This window comes from Aotus nancymaae, unplaced genomic scaffold (assembly GCF_030222135.1).
Source record: "Aotus nancymaae isolate 86718 unplaced genomic scaffold, 86718_ANA_hifiasm-v0.15.2.pri h1tg000012l, whole genome shotgun sequence".
In the NCBI taxonomy this organism is placed as follows: domain Eukaryota; kingdom Metazoa; phylum Chordata; class Mammalia; order Primates; family Aotidae; genus Aotus; species Aotus nancymaae.
Genome location: NW_026988423.1, coordinates 49,572,547 through 49,593,204, shown reverse-complemented (window position 1 = coordinate 49,593,204; position 20,658 = coordinate 49,572,547). Strand labels below are relative to the sequence as shown.

At 46.9% G+C, this 20,658-nt stretch overlaps 1 protein-coding gene across 6 annotated transcripts in view; it reads left to right on the top strand.

The window, feature by feature from the left end:
- The window catches only part of CUX1 (cut like homeobox 1), a 465,449-nt gene that overhangs the window by 274,188 nt on the left and 170,603 nt on the right, over positions 1-20,658 (top strand). For all 6 annotated transcript variants that reach the window (XM_064375707.1, XM_064375706.1, XM_064375705.1 and 3 more), the window contains exons 5-8: positions 160-297; positions 7,804-7,927; positions 15,283-15,359; positions 17,901-17,967. In XM_064375707.1, coding sequence (XP_064231777.1) covers positions 160-297; positions 7,804-7,927; positions 15,283-15,359; positions 17,901-17,967 — 406 coding nt within the window. The remainder of the gene's footprint in view (positions 1-159; positions 298-7,803; positions 7,928-15,282; positions 15,360-17,900; positions 17,968-20,658) is intronic.

Here is a 20,658-nt window from a genome sequence, read left to right as displayed (position 1 = left end):
CCCCTGCAGGAGGAGGTGAGGTCGCAGGGGCATGACTATGGTCTCTGGGCAGCCCGCTGGAGCTGACGTCTTGGGAGTCCCGTTCTGAGCCTGTGTATTGCTGTGACGGGGGCATGTTTGGGGGCAGAGTGGGGTGATGGCTGCTTTCCTGTTGTGCAGATCCGGTACCAGCTTTGGATCTTGGACAGCAACTCCAGCTCAAAGTACAGCGGCTGCACGATATTGAAACAGAGAACCAGAAACTTAGGGAAACTCTGGAAGAATACAACAAGGAATTTGCCGAAGTGAAGAACCAAGGTTGGTGGAAAATGCATTCCTTGCTTTGTCTTCTCTTCTCTCTTCGTTTCTTTTCTCTTCTTTTCTTTTTTTTTAATTGCCTTTTCCCATACTTTTGGGACCAGCTCTCCTTGTAATATACACATCGTAAAGTCAGGGTGGGGCAGGAATCTGAGTCGTTAAAGAGAGATGATAATCGTCCTGAGCTATTTCCAAGTAAAACTTTTCCTCTTCACAACTACCACGTAAGATTTTATTGCCCTCTGATGAGACCGATCAGGATTCTTTGAAAATTCTTCCTGTATCATTACATGATTGGGTCTGCCTCTTGAAAGGCTGATGCACGTTGCCTCGAGGCGACACCTGTCAGAAAGCCAGCTCATGATCAAAGGGTCACACACAGTAAGTCATTTAATAGTTGCTGCGGATACATTAAGGCTTCGGACACGTCTTAAAGGCTACGTGCTTAAGCGCTGCTGTTGCCTTGTCAGTATCGCCTATTCATTAGGAATTTAAGGATAGAAAACAACCTCTTGGTGTGTTGGCCCAGCCATCAACAAGACAGAGAGGGCAAAGGTTATCTGGCTTTTCCCGTTAGGGAAGAATGAAGCAATCTCTCCTATACCTAAAATCCAGAGGCACTCAGGATCCTGGAGCTTCTTGGCTTCCTTGGCTTGAAGAAAAATCACAGCCCACCTCTGACAGCAGGTTTTTCAGTCAGCTCCAAAGAATAATTCTGCCTGTTTGTTTTTGTTTGGGAATGTGGGTGAGGAATTGGATAGAAAGGAGAGGATGTCCATTGACTATTTGTAGAGACCTCAATAAAGATTTAATTCGCCATGTGTGGATTTCACACCTGTAATCCCAGCACTTTGAGAGACCAAGGTGGGAGGATTGCTTGAGGCCGGGAGTTCAAGACCAGCCTGGGGTAACCTAGTGACACCCTGTCTCCACAAAACATTGAAAATGAGCTGGGTGTGGTGGTACGCAACTGTGCTCCCAGCTACTCAAGAGGATGAGGCGAGAGGATAGCTTGAGCCCAGGAGGTCAAGGCTGTAGTGAGCCCTGATCATGACACTGCACTCAGTCTAGGTGACAGAGCAAGATCAAGTAAGTCTTTAACAACAATAAAAAAAAGTTAATTGGCAAAGACTTTTAAAAGTGTCCTTTGGCTTTAAAAACACCGCAGACAGACTCAGGAAGAGAAATTGTCCATGGAAATGATCCAGAAAGCATCTGTGATGATGTGGGAAGAGCCAGGGGTAGAGGCCTGGGCTTTGAGGGGCAGTGGTGCCCAGGGCCTCTGAGCACATCTCCCTGTGGCGTGGGCATTGGGATACTCAAACCCTCAGGCCAGCAGGGCTTCCCTGCTGAGATTTGGGGGCATTAGGTAACAGGCAGTTGGGGAACCCAGGCGCCACTTCTGTCTGGCTCTGCTGAGAGCGGTGAGCCTTTAGGACCAGAAGGGATAGCTGTGTCCTGCTAGAAAGTAAGGCACTGGGCTTACTAAGCTGGAACTGCTCTAAGGAAGGTATTACCTTCCCCTGTAGGAAGCATTTCTTGCCAGAATCACTCCACTGTTCCAGTGAAAGGTAACCTGTGCCGGCACGGTGGCTCATGCCTGTAATTCCAGCACTTTGGGAGGCCAAGGTGGGCAGATCACAAGGTTCAGGAGTTCAAGACCAGCCTAGCCAATATGGTGAAACCCCGTCTCTACTAAAAATACAAAAATTAGCTGGGCATGGTGGCGCATGCTTTTAATCCCAACCACTCAGGAGGCTGAGGCAGAAGGATCGCTTGAACCCAGGAGGTAGAGGTTGCAGTGAGCCGAGATCATGCCACTGCACTCCAGCCTGGGCAACAGAGCAAGACTCTGTCTCAAAAAAGAAAAAAAAGAAAACTAACCTGCAAATATGCACATTTTTTCATAGGCGCGCTACCCTGAAGGGGAGTATCCTGGGTTTTTTTCCCTTCATTGTCATCTGGCATCTGATTTTGACAGATCTGCTGTCTGGTTTGTTTGTTGGGTTTTTTTTATTTGTTTTGTTTCTTTTTTCAGATTCAGGGTCTCACCCTGTCACCCAGGCTGGAGTACAGTTGCATGATTGTAGCTCACTGCAACCTTGACCTCCTGGACTCAAGCAATCCTCCCGCCTCAGCCTCCTGAGTAGCTGGGACTACAGGCATGTGTCCCACCATGCTCGGCCTCTTTCTGGCCTTTTTTCTTTTTAAGTTTGCTTTTGTCGGAGGGTGATGCCGGTGGGGGCCTGAAGCGCTGTGCAGGATTTTCCTTCCCTTCTCCTTACCTCACCAGTGCCTCAATTACCAGCTTCCCGATGGCCAGGGCTTTGCACAGGGGCTGGCCAGGTGCCAAGCTCAATGTGGATCTTCTCGCCCCAAAGGTCTCATGAGTTCTAGAGTCCAAGATTTAAGAACAGCTCCAGGCCAGGTGCGGTGACTCACGCCTGTAATCCCAGCACTTAGGGAGGTCTAGGTGGGCAGATCACTTGAGGTCATGAGTTCAAGACCAGCCTGGCCAACATGGCAAAACCCCGTCTCTACTAAAATTACATAAATTAGTCTGGTGTGGTAGGGCACGCTATAATCTCAGCTACTTGGGAGACTGAGGTGGGAGAATGGCTTGAACCTGGGAGGTGGAGGTTGCAGCGAGCTAAGATCACACCACTGCACTCTAGACTGGGCGACGGAGTGAGACTCTGTCCCTAAAAAAGAACAGTTTTGGAGGCAGACAGACAGGCCTGGTTTGAGTCCTTTCTTTGCCACCACTTGGCTGTGTGACCTTCAGCAAGTTATCCCACTTGGCTAAAAGCCTGTTTTTTGGGGGAGGCAGTTCTCATACTGACCAGGTAGGGTTGGTGTGGGATTAAATATGGACACACACAGCATTTAGCACTTAATAGTACCTGCTGCTTATTCAGCAGTGTGGTATTTGCCAGAAATTTACTCCCTTTTAATTGGGTAACAAGTTTTTCCAAGCTCCAGAAAAATGTCATTTCCTCTCCTCCTCTTCCAAGAATAAAAATGATCCTCGCAGAGGTGGGCGGATCACCTGAGGTTGGGAGTTTCAGACCAGCCTGACCAACATGGAGAAACCCCATCTCTACTAAAAATACAAAAAATTAGCTGGGTGTGGTGGCTCATGCCTGTAATCCCAGCTACTCAGGAGGCTGAGGCAGGAAAATTGCTTGAACCTGAGAGGCAGAGGTTGTGGTGAGCCGAGATCACACCATTGCACTCCAGCCTGGCCAACAGAGCAAAACTCCATCTCAAAAAAAAAATCATCTTAATTTGGAAAGGTAGGCGGTGCACATTACTTGTAATGATCACAGCAGTAGTGTAAATGATTAAAAAGTTAGAGCAGGGGCTGGCACAATGGCTCACGCCTATAATCCCAGCACTTTGAGAGACTGAGGCAGGAGGATCGCTTGAGGCCAGGAGTTCAAGACCAGCCTGGACAACATAATAAGAAAAAAAAGATATGATTTGAGTGTGTTGTGTGTTGCTGTAAAGAAATACATGAAGAAAGGGTTATTTGGCTCATGGTTCTGCAGGCTGTGTGAGCACGGCGCCAGCATCTGCCCAGCTTCTGGGGGGGTCCTCAGGAAACTTTTACTCATGGCAGGAGGTGAAAGGGGAGCAAGCATGCCACAAGGCAAAAGAGATGGGGGGGGGTCTCAGACTTCTTATTAACAACCAAATCTCAGTGACTCATCACCAAGCGATTTATGAGGGATTCGCCCCCAAGACCCAGACACCTCCCACTTGGCCCAACCTCCAACACTGGAGATCAGATTTCAACCTGAGATTTGGAGGAGGCAAACATCTAAACTATATCAGGTACATAATAAAAGTTAGAGCAGTGGCCAGGCGCGGTGGCTCACGCCTATAATTCCAGCACTTTGGGTGGCCAAGGCAGGTAGATCACCTGAGGTCAGGAGTTCGAGACCAGCCTGACTAACATGGAGAAACCCCATCTCTACTAAAAATATAAAAATTAGCCTGGCGTGGTGGTACATGTCTGTAATCCCAGCTACTTGGGAGGCTGAGGCAGGAGAATCACTTCAGCCCGGGAGATGGAGGTTGCAGTGAGCCAAGATTGCACCACTGCACTCCAGCCTGGGCAATGAGAGTGAAACTCCGTCTCAAAAAAAAAAAAAAAGAGCAGTGAGGGAGCATCCACCTCAGAGGCCACAGCCCCACCCACCCTGCAATGATGAGTAAATGGAGGCCCCAGGTAATGCCAAGCCCTTCAGAGCCCTCCCTGCTATGCTGGCCCCCTCCTCCCCTGCACATGCCTGGGAGGCCTGCTGAGACACTCAGAGTCTGCCCGGGATGCAACCTGGGCCAGAGGAAGGCCAGAGGCTCTAGGATGAAGTGGCCCGTGGCTGAGGCTGAGCTGGTCCATGAGCGCCCACCGGGGGCCAGGGGGTGGCAAAGAGACCTCATCAGGTACAGCCAGCACACTGACGAGGTCACACTCTGTGATGTGTCACTGAGGAGCCCCACTGGAACAAGCATTAGGGTCCAGGTACTGTCCACCCACTTCCAGCCAGTCCTTAAAGGGAAAAATGAGGCTGGGTGTGGTAGCTCATGCCTGTAATCTCAGCACTTTGGGAGGCCAAGGTGGGCTGATCATTTGAGGTCAGGATTTCGAGACCAACCTGGCCAACATGGCGAAACTCCGTCTCTACTTAAAAAAAAAAGAAAAAAAACACAAAAATTAGCCAGGTGTGGTGGCACACGCCTGTAGTCCCAGCTGTTCAGGAGGCTGAGGCAGGAGAATTGCGTGAACCTGGGAGGCAAAGGTTGCGGTGAGCCGAGATCACACCACTGCACCCCAGCCTGGGCGACAGAGCGAGTCTCTGTCTCAATTTAAAAAAAACTGCTGCATGTTTACGCAGGAGTGTAGACCGTTGACGTAGCAGAGCAGTGTGGGCGTTTTCAGAGCTGACCTGTCTGGAGTCCATTCTGGAAGTGCCCAGCTCTTGCCTCACGTTGGCCTTGTCTGTATGGCTTGAGAGGGACGTATCACCAACCATTGTGTGCACAGAGCATTTCTTCCGGGCCCTGAACAGCCAGGCCAAAAGGCAGAAAGGTGCCCAGTCCCTCTCCGGTGCCCTGATGAGATCATTAGTGGAATTCCCCCTCTCCAAAGAAAGCACTCTGGGTTCCACCTAATGAAAAAGGCCAATCTCTTCTCTTAACAAAAGAGCCTTTAATACAAAAATTAGCCAGGCGTGGTAGAGCGCACTTGTAGTCCCAGCTACTCTGGAGGCTGAGGCAGGAGAATTGCTTGTACCTGGGAAGTGGAGGTTACAGTGAGCCAAGACTGTGCCACCGCACTCCAGCCTGGGTGACAGAGTGAAACTCTACCTTAAAAAAAAAAAAAAAAAAAGCCTTTAGCTTGTATGTGCTAAGCCATGTGGATGTTAATCGCCCAGGTGATGTGCTCCTGCCCTGGCCAGTGAGGGTCTGTGCATCCCAGAGAGCAGGAAAGGATGTGAGTTACACACCTGGCAGGTGGCCTTGTTGCCCCAGAGGGAGCCCCATTGCCACAAGCCCAGTCTGGGCCTCCCCCGGCTCTGCCCGGCCTCAGCTTCATTCATTCATTCATTCATTCATTCATTCATTCATTCATTCATGCCACAGTGCTTTCCTGAGCACAAGCCTGTGCCGGCACTGGGAACGCAAAGAAAATGAGCCTTGCCTGCTAAGAGGTGGATCTGTAGCAGCAGGCAACGTTACCTAAGAGCTCCCCTCTCCTGGGGCTGGGGCCACGGTACTTCTTTACAATGCATCCGGCATGCAGAGTGGCATAGGTGTATTTAGAGGAGGATGCAGGTGGAGCAGGCCTGCGCCAGAGCCACCCACCAGTCTGCTCTATTCATCAAGTCCGCTTTGATGCTCCCCGAATGGGCAGTTGAGGTGATGTCTGTGAACTTGCAGTTGTTGGTATGGGAGCCACCCACCAGAGCCGCGTGGGCCTGGGCTTTCCCGAGACAGCCCTGCCCCACACCCCTGGCACTCACGCCCCGCTCTGGGAACCCTCCGAGCCATGGGCCAGTCACCAGAGCATCTTCTCCCTCGCTATGCACCCTCTGCTCTGCGCGCAAAGCCCACGACCACCAGCGTGGAGGGTGCTCCGGGGCGGGTCCCTTCCAGCCCAGAAGTCTCATGCTTTATCCACCTAGCACCACACATTTCTTGTAACTTATGAACCAGCAGAGCTGCAGGGCCACACCAGCTTGCTTGCTTGCTTTTCTGTCTGTCTCTCTCTCTGTTTCTCTTTCTTTGTTTCTCTCTCTCTCTCAACAGGGTCTCATCTATCATCCAGGCTGAAGTTCTGTGGCATAATCATAGCTCACTGCAGCTTCAAACTCCTGGGCTCAAGACATCCTCCCACCTCAGCCTCCCAGGTCCCTAAGCTGGGACTGCAGGCATGCGCCACCACATCCAGCTAATTCTTGTGCTTTTTGTAGAGGTGGGGCTCGCTATGTTATGGTCTCAAATTCCTGAGCTCAAGGGATCCTCTCACCTCGGCCTCCCAAAGTTCTGGGATTACAGATGTGAGCCACTGCGCTTGGCCTGTAGACTTCTTCTCTTTTTTTTTTTTTTAATTTATTTTTAATTTGTGTGGGTACATAGTAGGTGTTTATATTTATAGGGTACATGACAGGTTTGGATGAAATCGTCACATCATAGAGAATGGTGTACCATAGACTTTCCTGATTCCACTTTGATCACTTCTTCCAAAATGCACACACCATTATGAACTATGTTTACGTGTGTGTGAGAAAGTACTGAAACCCACACTAAAACTTTATTAATCATCCCTCAGTTACAGGACTAACTTAAGACTCATCAGTAAGATGATATATTTTACCATTGATTTCCATCCCCACCCTCCCACCCTCCTTTTTTTCTTTGACTTGTAAGAAAGAAACAATAGCTCTTCTTTTCTTTTCTTTTCTTTTTTTTTTTTTTTGAGATGGAGTCTTGCTCTGTCACCCAAGCTGGAGTGCGGTGGCGCGATCTCGGCTCACTGCAACCTCCCTCTCCCAGGTTCCAACCATTCTCCTGCCTCAGCCTCCTGAGTAGCTGGGATTACAGGTGTGCGCTGCCATGCCCAGCTAATTTTTGTCTTTTTAGTAGAGATGGGGTTTCACCATATTGGCCAGGCTGGTCTTGAACTCCTGACCTCATAATCTGCCCTCTTTGGCCTCTCAAAGTGTTGGGATTACAGGCGTGAGCCACCGCGTCCAGCCCATAGCTCTTCTTTTCAGCAAAATCCATTGATCCTCTTCAGCCTAAGCGTTTAAAGTTCAATTTAACATTTAGGGAGTAAAAGGTCTCCGAAGGGACTCGTAACCATTGATTTTGTGTCAGACTGGAAGAGCTAAGGTTTAAAACACACTGGTCATACCAGGTTATGAGAGCCTTGTACCTACAGCCATGTGGAATTGTGTGCTTCTCTTACTGTAGGTTTCTTTTTTTTCTTTTCTACAGAGGTTACGATAAAAGCACTTAAAGAGAAAATCCGAGAATATGAACAGACACTGAAGAACCAAGCCGAAACCATAGCTCTTGAGAAGGAACAGAAGTTACAGAATGACTTTGCAGAAAAGGAGAGGTGAGCGTGGCTTCCAGGCGCACACAGACCGACATAGCATTTGCCCTGAACTTCACATGGCAAGACACGTTGATAAATGGACCTGCAAAATCAGCGCACACTGTAACCCCATATCCATAATAGCTGTAGGTAAAATGTTTCAAAAATGATATTCTACATTTGTGAGGTTTCCTTGAGCGAAATACATCTGTCGTTCCCCGTCGGTGAGTGGTGTCAGGCAGCCTGTGAGCCCAAGGGCATCCAGGCGGTGCAGATGCAGAGGTGAAGCTCAAGGCATGAGTCGTTAGCGAGGTGACACCCGACAGCTGGACCTGGGCTGAGACCAGAGAGGAAAGGCCATTTCCCAGTGTGAGTCCTCGGGAGACAAGCCCTGGGTTAGTGCTAAACTGTCTCTGCCTTCTCAAGTGAATTGATATTTAATACTACACACACGCACGCACACACATGCGCGCACACACACGCACACATGCACGCACACACACAATTTGGTGGGTTTTTTGGTATTGCCTCTCTTATTACCTCACATATCAGGGAGTTAGTAACGTATGTTAATGCACCATCTAACTGATGTGAATTTTAGATTTCTAATGGCTTACATTACCGAGAGTGTTTCCCACAAATAATGAGCTGGGTTTTCCCTAGTGTGATGAGTTAATGAAAGTTAGATTCATTGTAACAACAATGAGGACTATTGAAGTTACCTATCCCAACCACATAGATCAGATTTTTTTTTTTTTTTTTTTTTTTTTTTGAGAGGGAGTCTCACTCTCTCAGGCTGGAGTGCAGTGGCGTGATCTTGGCTCATTGCAACCTCTACCTCCCGGGTTCAAGCGATTCTTCTGTCTCATCCTCCCAAATAGCTGGGACTACAGGCGCATACCACCACACACAGCTAATATTTACTTATTTATTATTTTCTTTTGTTCTTTTTAGACACAGGGTTTCTCCATGTTGGTCAGGCTGGTCTCGAACTCCCCACCTCAGCTGAGCCACCGCGCCTGGCCTAATTTTTTTATTTTTAGTAGAGATTGGGTTTCACCATGTTGGCCAGGTTGGTCTTGAACTCCTGACCCCTCAGGTGATCCTACCTTGGCCTCCCAAAGTTCTGGGATCACAGGCATGAGCCACTGCGCCTGGCTTTTTTTTTTTTTAAGGTGGAATTTCACTCTCATTACCCAGGCTAGAGTGCAGTGGCGCAATCTGGGCTCACTGCAACCTCCACCTCCCATGTTCAAGCAATTCTCCTGCCTCACCCTCCTGAGTAGCTGGGATAACAGGCATATGCCACCACACCTGGCTAATTTTTGTATTTTTAGTAGCGATGAGGTTTCACCATGTTGGCCAGGCTGGTCTCAAACTCCTGACCTCAGGTAATCTGCCTGCCTCAACCTCCCAAAGTTCTGGAATTACAAGTGCGAGCCACCATCCCTGGCCTAGATCAGATTTTTTAAACTGAGGGGTTCAATTAAGATATTAAATTTTATACCTGCCACCATCAAGTAAAAGAAAAGCAAAAAAGGGGGGAAAAAAAGAGATACTGAATTTTAACTCTAGCATGAAGAAATGTATGTATCCATCAACAGGAAGCACTAAGTTTATGATTATAGGTAAGGGGCCTGGTGGGATTGTGGCTGGCGTGGGGTTTGGTTATTTTATTTTCAGTTGACTTCTTGTGCTGATGCTCTTGGTGAACTTTTCTTTATTTTATTTTATTCTGTGTGTTTTGAGACCGAGTCTCACTCTATCACCCAGGTTGGAGTGCAGTGGCTCGATCTCAGCTCACTGCAACCTCTACCTCCTGGGTTCAAGCGATTCTTCTGCCTCAGACTCCTGAGTAGCTGGGACTACAGGTGCGTGCCACCACCATGCCCAGCTAATTTTTGTATTTTTAGTAGAGACGGCATTTCACTATGTTGGCCAGGATGCTCTCAATCTCTTGACCTTGAGATCCGCCCGCCTTGGCCCCGCAAAGCGCTGTGATTACAGGCATGAGCCACGGCGCCTGGCCCTTGGTGAACTTTTGTAAGACGGGCTCTGTAACAACATCATTGGGTGAGGAGATGAGGCTCAGACACTGGACCAAATTGAAGACTAGCTAAAACAGGGCCTCGAGAGAAGCAGCCTTCTATAAGACATGCCCACCAGCGTGCCATGTCAGTTTACCATTGCCATGGTAACACCCAGGAGTTACCACCCCTTTCCACGGCAATGATCTGACAGCTCAAAAGTTACTACTTCCCTAGAAATCTCCACATAAGCTGCCTCTTAATCTACAGGTAATTAAAAGTAGGTACAAATATGAGTGCAAAACTGTCCTGATCCACTGTCAGCACACAGCCTATGGGCAGTCATGCCCCACGAGACCAGTCATGGAGCTGTAACACTGCCGCCTCCATAAAACTGCCTTCTTCTGCCCTACCACCGGCTCGCCCTTGAATTCCTTCCTGGCGGAAGCCCAGAGCCCTTGCCAGCTAAGCCCTCCTTTGGGCTCACCTGCCCTACAGCATCATGAAGGCTTCTGGGGGATGTCATTAAGCTGACTTCATCCGAAAAGAAAACTGGCCGGGCGTGGTGGCCCACATCTGTAATCCCAGCACTTTGAGGATTACAGATATAATCTGTAGGCTGAGGCAGGAGGATCCCTTGAACTCAGGAGTTTGAGACCAGCCTGGATAACATAGACATAATGCCATCTCTAAAATAGATGAATGAATGAATGAACCCCGCCTGTCAGCACGTGCCTATAGTCCCAGCTACTCAGGAGACTGAGGCAGGAGGATTGCTTGAGGTCAGAAGTTCCAGGCTGCAGTGAGCCATGATCAGGCCACTGTAATCCAACCTGGGTAACAGAGCAAGACCTTGTCTCAAACAAAAAAAAAAAAAACAAAGAAAAAGAAAAGAAGAGGTCAGGCACGGTGGCTCACACCTGTAATCCCAGCACTTTGGGAGGCCAAGGTGGGTGGATCATTTGAGGTCAGGAGTTCAAGACCAGCCTGACCAACAAGGTGAAACCCCATCTCTACTAAAAAAAGAACAATACATAATTAGCTGGGCATGGTGGCGCACACCCGTAATCCCAGCCACTTGGGAGGCTGAGGCAGGAGAATTGCTTGAACCCGGGAGGGGGAGGTTGCAATGAGCCGAGATTGCGCCATTGCACTCCAGCCTGGACAACAAGAGTGAAACTCCGTCTCAAAAAAAAAAGAAAGAGAAAAAGATAACTGTCAGCTCCCACCCACCCAGGGTCTTCCCTGCATCAAAACTTGGCTGGAGGCTCTCAGTACATTCTCTCACTGATTGCCCAGGTTGGCTGTGCGATGTAGACCATCTCGTTTCACAGAGGGAGAAACCAGGTCGCGGGTGAGGTACTTCCTACAGCTTTTGCAGTTAATCAGGGCCAGAGGTGGGACTTTGCATCTCCAGACTGGCGCCTGCCCACTTCAGCCCTGGCCTCCACCTCTGATCTGTCATGGTCACCTGGAGTCCTCACTGCAGGACCAAGCCCAGTCCCTTGGGGCCACACCCAACTCTGCAGGTGGAGGCTGCATCCATCCTCCATTGGGGGAGCGCAGCAGGGCGCAGACTCCGGGAGAGGAATGCGAAACAGAATCAAGGCTCAGAAAGATGGCCAGACCCTTGATGCCATTGATACGGACTTGGTCCTAAGTCAGTGCCTCTTAGGATAGCACTTTATGACCAGAGAGATTCCTCACCAGTGAGTAATAAAGTGCAATCAGTCTGTTTTCCCTGCCATGGAGAAATGGGTTAGTAGAAAGAGGACTATCCCTAACTGGGATGTTATGTCACCTTTTAAATATTAGTAATAGTTATGTAGAATTCATAGTAATGTAAGAAATATATCTAGCATAATATAAAGTCAAAAAATGCACCATACAAAATTATATACAGTACAGTATGATTGTACATCTTCCTACAGCAAACTCATACATTACCACAATGTGGAAATAAACACATATGGGAATTAAATATTATTAAGTTGACTTTTTTTTTTTGAGATGGAATCTCGCTCTGTTGCCCAGGCTGCAGTGCAGTGGCACAGTCTCGGCTCACTGCAACCCTCCACTCAGGGTTGAAGTGATTCTCCTGCCTCAGCCTCCTGAGTAGCTGAAATTACAGGTGTGTGCCACCACAGCCCAGCTAATTTTTTTGTTTTTAGTAGAGACGGGGTTTCACCATGTTGCTCAGGGTGGTTTTGAACTCCTGACCTCAGGTGATCCGCCCACCTCGGCCTCCCAAAGTGCTGGCATTACAATTGTCAGCCACCGTGCCCAGCTCTTGACTTTTCAAATTAGGTAAAGGGATTAGATATATTGAAAGATATAATAACTGACTATTAGAGGGAAGAGCTGAAGCTAGAATTTACTTCATTTTCTCTCTCTCTCTCTGTGTGTGGGTGTGGGTGTGGGTGTGGGTGTGTTTTGAGACCACGTCTCACTCTGTCGCACCGGCTGCAGTGCAGTGGCACAATCTCAGCTTACTGCAACCTCTACCTCCTGGGTTCAAGCACTTCTCCTGCCTCAGCCTCCCAGATAGCTGGGGTTACAGGTGCCCAACATCACACCCAGCTAATTTTTATATTTTTAGTAGAAACAGGGTTTCACCACGTTGGCCAGGCTGGTCTTGAACTCCTGACCTCAAGTGATCCACCTACCTCGGCCTTCCAAAGTTCTGGGGTTACAGATGTTATTCTTTATACCAAAAACCTGTGGATGGATCTAGGATTTAAAGATTTTAATTTTTTAATGTCACAAACATAGTGGAAGAAAACTAGGGTGCATATTTGTTTTTATTATTAATATGACTGAAACTTAAAATAGATTCTTTAAAACTAATAATATTTTTAAAAATCAACAAACTGGGAAGAAATATTTGTACCATGTAAGACAAAGGGCTAATTTGCTTTATATACAAAGAGGTCTTCTAAATTAGTAAAAACAAAATCCACTCTACAAAAATAGGCAAAGGAGATAAGTAGGCATTTCATACAAAGAGAAATAACGTAGCTTTACTCAGCAGTAAAAAAAATTTAGATTTGGTTTTATCTTATGTTGGCAGAGTATACGAAAACACACTTACATATTGTTGGTGGGAGTTTAAACTGGTGAAAGTTTTTTGTTGGGAAGTTTTTCAACATCTATCAAAACAAAAAAAGGGGCCAGGCGAACTGGCTCATGCCTATAATTTCAGCACTTTGGGAGGCTAAGGCAGGCAGATCACTTGAGGCAAGGAGTTTGAGACCAGCCTGGCCAACATGGTGAAATCCCATTTCTACTAAAAATACAAAAACAGCCAGGCATAGTGGTGCACGCCTGTAATCCCAGCGTCCTGGGAGGCTGAGGCAGGAGAATTGCTTGAACCCAGGAGCAGACATGCAGTGAGCCGAGATTACGCCACTGCACTCCAGCAAGGTCTTGTCTCCAAAAAAACAAAAAAAGATTACCCTTTGATCATTGTAATTCCTCAGTTAGCATTTCATCCAACAGATTCACTCTCAAAATTATACAGTATCTCCACGATGATCATTGAGGAAATGTTCAGTAGAAAGAACCATAGAAATAATCTGAGTGTCCAGAGAAACTTGATTAAGTTAATTATTTAACAAGAATGAGGAGGAACTATGTTTGCTGGAATAGAACATTTCCCAAACATGGAGATAAGTGAATAAGGGAGCCCAGAATGGGGTGCGTGTTATGATCACCTTTGTATTAAAATAACAGGGCAGGGAGTTTCTGTTACACTGTAGCATATTAAATACTTCTATTCACTAGTATATTTCATATTCATATTCCACTGTAGTATATTACATTACTTCATTGTTACATTATAGTGTGCTACGTCTCAGTTTATACTATGCTATGGTATATTAGTTCACATTTTGCTATACTATGTGACACATCAGTTTGAATTGCACTATGGTATGTTAGATTTTAATTCACATTATGCTATAGCATGTTACATGTTCATAGTACACTATAGTACATTAGTTTACATTACACTACAGCATATTACATATTAGTTCATACTGCACCATAGTATATTACATTAGTTTACCTTATGCTATGGTATGTTGCATATTAGTTCACATGACACCATAGCATGTTACATATTAGTTTATATTACACTATGGCTTCTTACATATTAGTTCATATTATGTAGTTCACATATTAGTTCACGCTATAGTGTATTACACGTTAGTTTGTATTGCACTATAGCGTTACGTATTAGTTGTATGCTATCATTTGTATGTATTAGTTTATATTGTGCTACAGTGTGTTATGCGTTTGTTTATATCACGCTATAGCCTGTTAGATATCATATGTTACATATTAGTTCATGTTATGCTATAGTATGTTACGTATTTTTTCTTATTACACTGTAGCCTGTAACGTATGATGTTGTATCTCTGTACATGCAGAAACATTTTAGAAAGAAATGAACTCTGTCTGAGGAACGGAAATGAGCCAAGGAATAGTAAGCGTCTCACACTTGCCATGCTATCATCATATTTCATTACATCCTTGAGAGTACATTAGTTTCATAATTGAAATACATGAAAATATAGAAAATATAGAAAATACAGAAAAGCAGTGCTTTTCTGGAGGTGATGGGAATTGGAGTGACTTCGTAAACCGTGTCATTTCTACTTTTCTGTATTCCCAGTTTATTATTATGAGAGCATATGTTATATTCATATGATATAAAAATAATAAACTTATTTTTAGAGGGTTTTTTTTTTTTTTTTTTTTTTTTTCCAGATTAAAAGGCAGGAATGCTATTTATTGACCAGGGAATTCACTTAGCGATCCCGGGAAATGTGAATCTGTGGAATGCAGTGCGAGCGTTCACAGGGTCCCCATTAGGTACTGCAGTTGCGTTTTGCATTCCATTATAACAGAGACAGAACAGCTGCCACATCTATTTAGTGCATCCTTTATTCCAACAAACTCCTTCATTGTGTCAGCAGAATGTAAATGGATCATTCTTCTTGGGCTAACTTCAGAAAACAATGAGTGCGTGATGATGATTTTTTTTTTTCTTTTTAAAATCTGGCATTTCAAGAACAAATTACATTTAGGATAACCTTCTACGCCAGTTACCACCCATCAAGCCCTTGCAGGGTGCACGCTTCCCGTGATGTGACACGCGGTTACAAAGCTGGGGTGTGGAAGCTGCGGGAGCCGGGCCCACGGCACACGTGTCATTGCGGGCGATACCCCGTGGCGCGCCTGCCACCAGCTGAGCGCAGGGAGGGAGCTGAGCTCAGCCCAAGCGCACACGTGCATTTCAGTGGGTAAAGGAGATGACCAATTTGGCTACGTCCTCTTCCTTTGCAGAAAGCTGCAGGAGACACAGATGTCCACCACCTCAAAGCTGGAGGAAGCTGAGCATAAGGTTCAGAGCCTACAAACAGGTTTGATACTCTCCTTCCTAGTACTGTGGATGTGGGGAGGACCCAGGGGGAGAGTTGGGTCGGTCCCGTGACCGCCCTGGTCCCTGCAGATACCTGTTGCTCTTGGGACCCGTGGGAGCTGCTGTGAGCCCACGCTGAAGAATTCCGCAGCTCGCCCGCCAGCTGCTGTGCCTCATTACTCACTGACTTTGAGTTCTTAATGTAGAGGTGGGAGGATCTCGGTTCCATTTTCATCCCTTCCACACGCCATCCTTTCTTCCTGCTCTTTTTCCAACAAACACGTCTAAATCACCAAACTGTCAAAGACTGACATTTCATTTGCAACAATAATAGAAAAAAAAAAAAACTTACTTCTACCCTAACTGAAGTTAAAGAGAACAGTAATTTCAGACCTTTAAAATGTAAAAGCCACCAAAAAAGGTTATGCTCAAGTTTTTACAGTTTCTTTAAACTTCTTTTTTTCTCTCTTTTTTCTATTTTTGTTTTGTTTTTGTTTTTGGGGGACAGCTCTATCGCCCAGGCTGGGGTGCAGTGGCGTGATCTCAGGTCACTACAACCTTCACCTCCCTGGGATCCAGCAATTCTCCCATCTCAGCCTCCCTGGTAGCTGGGATTACAGGTGCCCACCACCATGCCCAGCTAATTTTTGTATTTTTAGTAGAGATAAGGTTTCACCATGTTGGCCAGTCTGGCCTCGATCACCTGAGCTCAAGTGAGCCACCACGCCCAGCCTCTCTTTTTTATTTCTGAAATAGGAGCATCACCATGTATTCCATTTAAATGTGTTTTTTAATTTTATTATTTTTGGGGTGACCCAGAACTGAGCAGATTATTTAAATGTAGACAGACATCAGAAGACATTATTCAAGTTAAAACACAAATGACAAGAGTGGGAGAAAATAATCACAACAAATTTGACAAACGGATAATAAACAAAAAAATGTAAAGGCTGTCAATCAATCCGTTAAGCTAGAGAAACTGCAGTAGAACAATGAGCAGTCAGTTCACAGAAGAAATGCAAATGGAAACTACACATATGAAGAAATGCAAAGTTTTTTTTACAGTCAGGGAGACGCAGATTAAATTAGTGAAAGACTGTTTTGCCTATCGGACTGTCAGAATTTTTAAATTTTTTATTTATTTCTTTTTCTTTTTCTTTTTCCTTTTTTTTTTTTTTTTTTATATGGAGTCTTGCTCTGTCACCCAGGCTGTAGTGCAGTGCCCACTGCAACCTCCATCTCCAGGGTTCAAGTGATTCTCCTGCCTCAGCCTCCCGAGTAGCCGGGATTACAGGCATGCACCACCACACTTGGCTAATTTTTGTATTTTTAGTAGAGACGGGGTTTCGCCATGTTGGCCAAGCTGATCTGGAACTCCTGACCTCAGGTGATTTGCCCGCCTCAGCCTCCCGAAGTGCTGGGGTTACAGATATAAGCCACCTTGCCCAGCCAGAAATAATAAAATACACCTTAAAACATGAAATAATCCAGGTGCAGTGACTCACACCTGTAATCCCAGCACTTAGGGAGGCCAAGGTGGGAGGATCACTTCAGGCCAGGAGTTCCAGACCAGCCTGGGCAACATAGTAAAACCTTATCTCTACAACAGCCAAGAATAGTGGCTTACGCCTGTAGTCCCAGCTATTTGGAAGGCTGAGGCAAGAGGATGGCTTGAGCCTAGGAGTTCAAGGATGCAATAAGCTGTGATTGTGCCGTTGTACTCCAGCCTGGGTGACAGAGTGAGAAACCTTGTCTCTTAAAAACAGAAGAGGGGCCGGGCGCGGTGGCTCAAGCCTGTAATCCCAGCACTTTGGGAGGCCGAGGCGGGTGGATCACGAGGTCAAGAGATCGAGACCATCCTGGTCAACATGGTGAAACCCCGTCTCTACTAATACAAAAAATTAGCTGAGCATGGTGGCGCGTGCCTGTAATCCCAGCTACTCAGGAGGCTGAGGCAGGAGAATTGCCTGAACCCAGGAGGCGGAGGTTGCGGTGAGCCGAGATCGCGCCATTGCACTCCAGCCTGGGTAACAAGAGCGAAACTCCGCCTCAAAAAAAAAAAAACAGAAGGGACGGGCCGGGTGTGTGGGCTCACGCCTGTAATCCCAGCACTGTGGGAGGCCAAGGCCGTTGGATCACCTGAGGTCAGGAGTTCAAGACCAGCCTAACCAACATGGAGAAACCCCGTTTCCACAAAAAAAAAAAGTAATAAAAATTATTTAAAAAAAAAAAAAAAAAACGGAAGGAATGGACAGATGGATGGAGGGAGGGAAGGAGGGAAACTGTTAACATTGGTTCTGTCTTTGTAGGTGCTTGGGATTAGATGAGGCAGAGATGAAAGGGGATTTCCTGTTGTATTTTTTGTATTTTCATCATCTTGGCCTTTTTTATATGTTTTTAATCTTTATTTTTTCACACACCTCATTCTTCACAGAAATCTCTGCCTCTTTTGAAATGGGAATAGATTAGGTGTATATGCGTTCTTTTTAACCTTTATTTAAAGAGTATCTTACGTCATGATTTTATATTCTTTGCCTTTCAGCCCTGGAAAAAACTCGAACAGAATTATTTGACCTGAAAACCAAATATGATGAAGAAACTACTGCAAAGTAAGTCTCTCTGCTTGGCCCCCCTTAACCGTACGCACTTCTCACCTGATTTTGCTCTGCAGAGCAGGGCGGGATGGAGAAGGTTCTGGAGCTCTGTACCGCTGCAGGTACACAGTGTCTTTCCCGTGAGTTCTCGCGTCAGTTCAGTCTGTGTTCTAGCACTCCCTGGATAATCCTTCCAACAGACGTCTTCCCTTCTTTATTATGAAGTCTGGTCACTGCTAGACCTTTTGCCATGAAAATCTGGGAGTTCATTTATACAAGATGTGACACACGGGACATTTTTTTGTGTGGAGTTGGGTCTGGGAAAATCATATGTCTTTTTTCCCTGGGCCAGAGATCTTCATTTCTCCCAGGACCCTTTAGGAAGGCCAGCCTCAAAATAATAATACATTCCCATGCAGACGTATGGGTTCATGTCACACCTTACAATGCTAGGTGTGCATATACAGATGGATACAGATTCGGGCGGGCAGAGTCACAAAAGGCCAACTTCCTACCCAGCTCTTGTCCAAAGGAAATTAGAGGCATCCACCACAAGTGTACTTTTTACCAGCCCATCTTTCGTGTGGAACACCAGCGAGGAAGAAATAATGATCGATATAAGTCATGAAAAGATGAAGAATTGGCAGAAATTGCTCCTAGCCATTTCCTCCTCTACTAAATTCCAGGTGGGCAGTGCCAGGCTAGCGTTTGAACGTCTTTTTCCCGTTCTGGAAGGCTCTCCCCATCTTTCGTGGAAACACGCTTGTGTGCCCACTGCCATGTCTCCTGGGTTTCCCTACCCCGGTAACAAAGGTTCCCCCGACTCTGCTCACACAGTGCCTCCGTGGGCATCCGCGAGAAGAGGGGTGCTTCTGAATGGTGCTGCTGTCCCCCCAGGCCCCAGCTCTGTGTGGGGTGCTGGTACTCAGTGTCTCTCTGCCCCATCTCACTTGACATCGGGCTTTGAGGGTGGTGCTGGGTCCGTTGCTTTCAGGATGCTGTATGGGTGCTCTTGACACTTTGCTCAGGATCGAGACCTCGAGAGCCGAGCTCCCCAGCCTGGTGGTCAGAATGGATTCTGGTCATGAGTATGAAACTTACACATAAAGACTGAAACATCACCACCAGATTAGCTAATCCCTCCTCTCAATTACTTCTGCTTGGACCCGATTAAGCAACTTACTTACTTGGATTAAGTTGTTTTTCTCTGTAAATCTGGTTTTTAAAAATTATTGTATTTCACCAGGCATGGTGGTATGCACCTGTAGTCCCACCTACTCAGGAGGCTGATGTGGGAGGATCACTTCAATCCAGGACTTGAGGCTGCAGTGAGCTGCGATAGTGCCACTGTACTCCAGCCTGGGCAACAGAGCAAGACCCTTTCCCTAAAAATAAGAAAAAATTAAAAAATATATTGTTTTTAATTTAAAAAAAAAATGTGAGGGGCCAATTGTCCTGTCGTGTAAAAATTAGCCTTGGCCGGGTGCAGGGGCTCACACCTGGAATCCCAGCACTTTGGGAGGCCAAGGCGGGCAGATCACCTGAGGTCAGGAGTTCCAGACCAGCCCAACCAACATGGGGAAACCCTGTCTCTACTAAAAATACAAAATTAGCTGGGCATGGTGGCACGTGCCTGTAATCCCAGCTACTCGGGAGGCTGAGGCAGGAGAATTGCTTAAACCCGGGAGGTGGAGGTTACAGTGAACTGAGATTACACAATTGCACTCCAGCCTGGGCAACAAGAGCGAAACTCCATCTCGGGGAAAAAAAAAAAAAATTAGCCTTGTCTCAGGACTGTAGCTCAGAGGGCAGTGGTTCCCCTGGGGTGTGCCCCACATGGCATCTGAAATAAGAAACATTCTTGTCTCCCCAGTGGTGAGCCGAGCCGAGAGGTGTGGTGTGCATGAAGGGAAAGAGACACACTCGGTTAGATGATGAGCGTGGCTCAGAGATAATAGATTCGTTCATTGATTCAACAGATGTTCACAGAGGCCACCTCTGTGCCTCACCCCATGCAAATTCTGAGCCTTTTATGGCTCCATGGGGAGTCAGTCCACTGCAATCCAGCATGCCCAATGCTGCCATCAAGGGATAGGGCACTGGCCGTCAGCTGGTCAGACAGGGAGCCTGCAGGCGGCAGGCAGGCCACTCCCATTGGGACAGTCAGAAGGTGCAGTGGCCCACATCTGTAATCCCAGTACTTTGGGAGGCTAAGGTAGGTGAATCACCTGAGGTCAGGAGTTCAAGAGCAGCCTGGCCAACATGGCAAAACCCCGTCTCTAAATAAAAATACAAGAATTAACTGAGCATGGTGGCGAGCGCCTGTAATCCCAGCTACTCAGGAGGTTGAGGCAGGAGAATCATTTGAACTTGGAAAGCAGAGGTTGCAGTGAGCCGAGATGGTGCCACTGTACTCTAGCCTGGGTGTCAAAGTGAGACTTCATCTCAAAAAAAAAAAAAAGTTCAACATTGGGTCTGTTTGCAGAGGTGCGGATCCTAGGCCCGTAATACCAGTAGGGTTTCCACACCTGGGTTTGAATGAGCCAGAGGAGGGAAAGGTGGCTGGAGCCTGAATGTAAGGGCTCCCTTGAGGGGAGTTGTGGCCTTGGGAGAGGACCCAAGGCAGTGCCAGGGACCCCTCACCTGACTCCCTCTCTCCTCCCACCAGCCAGGGGAGCTGGGGAAGGGAGTAGAACATCCTCAGCA